At 52.4% G+C, this 6,111-nt stretch overlaps 1 protein-coding gene across 1 annotated transcript; it reads left to right on the top strand.

Annotated features, from left to right (window-relative positions):
* The first annotated feature begins 1,332 nt into the window (after positions 1-1,332).
* On the top strand, positions 1,333-5,708 carry GDF5 (growth differentiation factor 5). The gene is made up of 2 exons (XM_053574415.1): positions 1,333-2,257; positions 4,318-5,708. The coding sequence occupies exons 1-2, from the start codon at positions 1,633-1,635 to the stop codon at positions 5,187-5,189; spliced, it is 1,497 nt and encodes a 498-aa protein (XP_053430390.1). The 5' UTR covers positions 1,333-1,632; the 3' UTR covers positions 5,190-5,708.
* Positions 5,709-6,111: the final 403 nt, after the last annotated feature.

The following is a 6,111-nucleotide window of genomic DNA, read 5'->3' as shown; positions in this document are numbered from 1 at the left end:
CAACCTAGTGACCCCAGAGTATGAACAGATCTCTGCTGGGTCGGCCCTGGGAGTCTCAGATGAAGGAGGAAGCCTACCCAACTACTGGTTCTCCTGCTGTTATCCCTCTTACAGTATGACCAGTGTTGTCATGCAATGGCTTCTGTCTGGGGATCAAAGAAGGCTTCTCGGAGGAGGTGAAGTTTCAGCTAAACCTCTTAGGATAAAAAAATAAAAATAAAAAAATCAAGATGAGGAGGACTTCCTGCAGGTGTGCGAGTAAGAGGAGGAAAATTTCAGGTGATGGGAACAGCTTTTCCCCTGGGCCTCTGCAGGGCAGTCTCCCCAAGGGAAGGTGGCTTCAGTACTTGAGTGAGGCACTTCAGAAGCCCTTGAGTCCAAGTGGAATTCAGACTTCTTTCAGAGCTACCAGGAGAGCGTGATATAGGAAATTGGTTTTCCAGTCTCCTGCAGGGGCCGCTGCTGCCCCAGGCTGGGGCTGCTACCTCTGGACTTAGCCAGACGGTTCTAAGAAAACTCCGAGGATGTCTTTGCTGGGGAGGTGGTGGGGTACACCCCAGACCTACCATCATCCAAAAAGTGGGCTCAAGGGTGGCAGTTCCCTGAAGCCTGAAGAAATCATCTGAGCTCAGTCATTGGCATTTGGGGGGAGGGAGAGGTGTAGTGGGTATTGGGATTTTTCTGTCTCTGGTTCACCACAAGTTTATTAAAATAAAAGAAACTGTGGGTAAATGCTGCCATCTGTGCTGTCCCCCCTCCCAAATCACACCCCCAAATCAAGTCCCAGACTGCTTGAAACTCCTTTAAAAACACTCCAAGGACTTAACTGCGAACCTGTACTCCCCGTGCTCCTGGGGCTTAAGATCTTTGAGCTCATTCCTGAGCATCTATCCTCAGGAAGGTGGGGTGGGTTGCTCCATGAGGTAGAGGTGAGGACCCCTGAGTCTGTTCCATGGACTGGGAGGCCCCCTAAGCCTAGAGTCCCGCTGCGGGGCTCTGTGCCAAGAGCCCCTGTGAGCCATGGCCTCGAAAGGGCAGCAGTGATTTTTTTCACATAAATATATCACACTTAAATGAGTTTAGACAGCATGACATCAGAGAGTAATTAAATTGGTTTGGGTTGGAATTCCGTTTCCAATTCCTGAGTTCAGGTTTGTAAAAGATTTTTCTGAGCACCTGCAGGCGTGTGTGTGTGTGTGTGTGTGAAGTATTTTCACTGGAAAGGATTCAAAACTAGGGGGAAAAAAAACGAGCACACAGGCAGCATTACGCCATTCTTCCTTCTTGGAAAAATCCCTCAGCCTTATACAAGCCTCCTTCAAGCCCTCAGTCAGTTGTGCAGGAGAAAGGGGGCGGTCGGCTTTCTCCTTTCAAGAACGAGTTATTTTCAGCTGCTGACTGGAGACGGTGCACGTCTGGATACAAGAGCATTTCCACTATGGGACTGGATACAAACACACACCCGGCAGACTTCAAGAGTCTCAGACTGAGGAGAAAGCCTTTCCTTCTGCTGCTACTGCTGCTGCCGCTGCTTTTGAAAGACCACTCCTTTCATGGTTTTTCCTGCCAAACCAGAGGCACCTTCGCTGCTGCCGCTGTTCTTTCTGGTGTCATTCAGCGGCTGGCCAGAGGATGAGACTCCCCAAACTCCTCACTTTCTTGCTTTGGCACCTGGCTTGGCTGGACCTGGAATTCATCTGCACTGTGTTGGGTGCCCCTGACTTGGGGCAGAGACCCCAGGGGACCAGGCCAGGATTGGCCAAAGCAGAGACCAAGGAGAGGTCCCCCCCGGCCCGGAACATCTTCAGGCCAGGGGGTCACAGCTACGGTGGGGGGGCCACCAATGCTAGGGCAAAGGGAAGCACCGGGCAGACAGGAGGCCTGACACAGCCCAAGAAGGATGAACCCAAAAAGCTACCCCCCAGATCGGGTGGCCCTGAACCCAAGCCAGGACATCCTCCCCAGACAAGGCAGGCTGCAGCACGGACTGTGACTCCAAAAGGACAGCTTCCCGGGGGTAAGGCACCCTCAAAGGCAGGATCTGTCCCCAGCTCCTACCTGCTGAAGAAGGCCAGGGAGCCAGGGCCCCCTCGAGAACCCAAGGAGCCATTCCGCCCGCCCCCCATCACCCCCCATGAATACATGCTCTCGCTGTACAGGACGCTGTCCGATGCTGACAGAAAGGGAGGCAACAGCAGCGTGAAGTTGGAGGCTGGCCTGGCCAACACCATCACCAGCTTTATTGACAAAGGGCAAGGTGAGGGGGTGGGTGGCAGGGGCACTACTAAGAGGGAGGGGCATATGCGTGCATGGAGGAGCTTTTCAGAGCCCGACACTGCCCTGGTGGGAGACAGTGTGTACATCTGGCCCAGGGAGGGCGTCTGGGGACTTGTCTCACAAATACCAGATCCTCGGCTGGCAGCATCCCAGCGCTGGGCATCTAGGGATCACTGAGTCCAATTCCTGCAAGGTGCAGATGGGGGCATTGGAGCTCGGACAGGAGGCAAGTCCTGCCAGTTGGTGGCAGAGTTGGAGACCAGACTCCAAGACTTGGTCAATGAGCCATGCTCTGTACCTGTGTTGCTTGACTCAACTTCCCAAGCTCAGGGTTTTCTCAGATGGCAAAGAGAGAAATGAGTCCTTTGGTGCCCATGGTTCTGCAACTTTGCCCTTAGGCTACAGGGTAGAGGCAGCAGGGTAGGTCAAGATGGAAAATGAGGCATCTTAGAGCCATGGAATGATGTTTAGATCTATGGAGAGGTGGCAGACCTAGGGTTTAATTTACAACCTCGACTTTGGGGTCTCAATTTCCCCATGTGTACACCTATATGGGGGTTGGACAGGGTGGTTGGTAAGAGCCCTTCAAATATGAAACCTTTCTGTCCTGTCTTAACCCTGAAGAGTATGGGCTCCCCTCGCATCTTCCTCTGCCTACCCCATATTTTTGTCCTAGGTTTTCTTCTCAACTTGCTATGGGATCTGAGCAAGTCCCTTCCCCTCTCAGGGCGTCAGTATCTCCCTAGTGTTCAGAGGGAGGTGGCCCTGTGACTGCTAAGGTTGCCCGCAGCTCACGTTCTCTGGTTCTTAGCCCCCGACTCTGGCTGGCAGGGTGGGGGAGGGGTCGAAGAGTGGGAGAGGCTCCTTATTAGAACGGCCTGTAGGGGACTGACAGGGGGTGGGAGGTACTGAGACAGCAGGTCTGGCTGAGGTGGGGGAGGTGGCCTGGCTGCCTGCCCAGCCAGGGAAAGCTGTGACCCTTGGGGGCTCATAAAATAAGTCCTTGTGCCCCCCAGCACTAAGGGAGCTTGGGGAGGGGGAGATGGGGGAATTTAAAGGCCTAATTAGTCACCCTCTAGAGCAATATATGAATGTTGCCCAATGGCAAATTGGTATTTAGGAAGGAGGGAATGCTGATTCAGAGATACTGAGCTCCTCTCTCTCTCTCACTCTTACACATGTAGGGCCTTATATTTATACACACTTGCTGAATCACAAACATGTACACATGTGTGCGCATACCTTCTTACACACATGCATGAAATTATAATGCATCTATACATACCCTTCAAATATTCATATACCCCAATCAAACATACATATGACATATCACTCACATTACATTACCTTTCCTACTCACACATGAACCTGATCACAGTGCAGGACACCTACACAACAATCATTAGACTCGGAGGACAGAAAAATTGGGTAGTAGATAACCTTTACCATAAATTCACTGTGTGACCTTAGTCAAGTCATCTTCATCTCTGTCTCATCTGTAAAATGAGAATACTGAAATCATTACGATATGATGAAAATAGCTCAGGATTGGGTATGAAACTCTAGGCTGGAGTGCCAATTCTGTTTTTTCCTGGCTGGGTGACTTTGAGCAAGTCATCTAACTTCTCTGAGCCTCAGGTCTCTACCCTGAAAAACCAGTGGTAACTTTGACACCCACCCTGCTTCTCTCACAAATGAGATACCATGTTAGATGATGGGTGGGACTGGGATAGGTAGGAGGCAATTAAAAGTCTGGTGAATCTCAGACACACATAGATCATTGACACAAATACCCCGAGTCACTCAAGTCATCCACAGCCACCTCTACAGATAAACACCCCTGTTTGGTTGGCTGTGTAGGAAGCTCTCTCGTTTTGAAAACAGCTCTCAGTGGTTTGAGTCTTGGCTTCTTTCAGAGTAGGGAAGAGGTTACAGAAAGCTCTCTTGAAAGGGTGAGAGCTGGGGCCCTCCCCTGCAGCCTCGAGGTGACTGACTCCTGTGGTAAGATTGCAGGGAATGACTTCTGGGTGTTCTCTCTAGATGACCGAGGTCCTGTGGTCAGGAAGCAGAGGTACGTGTTTGACATTAGTGCCCTGGAGAAGGACGGGCTGCTGGGGGCCGAGCTTCGGATCCTACGGAAGAAGTCCTCAGACAGGGCCAAGCCGGCGGCCCCCGGCGGGCGGACTGCCCAACTGAAGCTGTCCAGCTGCCCCAGCGGCCGGCAGCCGGCAGCCTTGCTGGATGTGCGCTCTGTGCCAGGCCTGGACGGATCTGGCTGGGAGGTGTTCGACATCTGGAAGCTCTTCCGAAACTTTAAGAACTTGGCCCAGCTGTGCCTGGAGCTGGAGGCCTGGGAACGGGGCCGGGCTGTGGACCTCCGTGGCCTGGGCTTTGAGCGGGCTGCCCGGCAGGTCCATGAGAAGGCCCTATTCCTGGTGTTTGGCCGCACCAAGAAACGAGACCTGTTTTTTAATGAGATTAAGGCCCGCTCTGGGCAAGATGATAAGACAGTGTATGAGTACCTTTTCAGCCAGCGGCGGAAACGGCGAGCCCCACTGGCCACTCGCCAAGGGAAGCGACCTACCAAGAACCTTAAAGCTCGCTGCAGTCGGAAGGCGCTGCATGTCAACTTCAAGGACATGGGCTGGGATGACTGGATCATTGCACCCCTTGAGTACGAGGCCTTCCACTGCGAGGGGCTGTGTGAGTTCCCCTTACGCTCCCACTTGGAGCCCACGAACCATGCGGTCATCCAGACCTTGATGAACTCCATGGACCCAGAGTCCACGCCACCCACTTGCTGTGTGCCCACGCGGCTGAGTCCCATCAGCATCCTCTTCATAGATTCTGCCAACAACGTGGTGTACAAGCAGTACGAGGACATGGTTGTGGAGTCTTGTGGCTGCAGGTAGCAGCACTGGCTCTCTGTCTTCCTGGTGGCACAACCCAAAAACCCCTCTCGCTCTCCTGGAATCACGGAGGGGTCAGGAAGCTATAGCCAAGGGCATTTGCTTACTCTCAGAGTGCAACTTGGGCTGCAGGTCCCCTTCCATCTACAAGTCCCCCTGTCTGAGGATTTCTGTCTTTCTGCTGCTCTAACTGGCAGGGACAGGCCCAAGGAGAGACTGTAATTGAAATTGAGACCCAGGAGACACTGTTTTCCAGTGAGACTCAGCCCACGATCTCTCCTTACCTGGGCTTCCTTGGCCTCTGGACTCTCTGGGGAGGTCTGGTGTCATCTCAAGCATCTCTGGGGAGAGCCACAGGTGCCATCTCCTCCTTGAATCACCTTTGTGCCTGGTGACTTTCTGTCCCATGCCGTTTGGGTAAGGGTGGGAGAGAGGGGAGAGCTTGGGTGAGGAGATTAAGGCTGTTAGACTGTTAGATTAAAATGTACATTGATGAGATAAAAAACAAAACTGTGCCTAAAACTGTGGCAAATTTCTTGTTTCCTCTGGGGACCCAGTGAGCCCCTCAAAGAATTACTCACCCAGGGACGGAAGATGAGTTGCCTCATGTATAAACTTGGCTTTCAGGGCCAGGCCCCCACCCCCGCTCCTGGACGCTGAAGCAGAGAGTACAGCTGAGCAGGGCCATTGCTTACCTCTAACCCCATTCCTGTTCCTTCCAAAGGCCTCTGGGTCCTGAGCTCCATCTGCTCCACTGGGGCCTGGCAACAGAGTTAGATTTTCTTTCTGGCATTTCTTAGTCAAGTTGATTGTCTCTGAAATAAATTCCTGAATGGGAGGGAAATTTCATTTCCTTTAAAATCATCCCCACTTCATTCACTAGTATCTGCCCTGTCCCCCAACTACCTTTGTTCTCACAAAATTA

Source organism: Nycticebus coucang, chromosome 21, assembly GCF_027406575.1.
Source record: "Nycticebus coucang isolate mNycCou1 chromosome 21, mNycCou1.pri, whole genome shotgun sequence".
Lineage (NCBI taxonomy): Eukaryota > Metazoa > Chordata > Mammalia > Primates > Lorisidae > Nycticebus > Nycticebus coucang.
The sequence above is the reverse complement of the archived record's forward strand: the minus strand, read 5'-3'. Positions and strand labels throughout refer to the sequence as shown.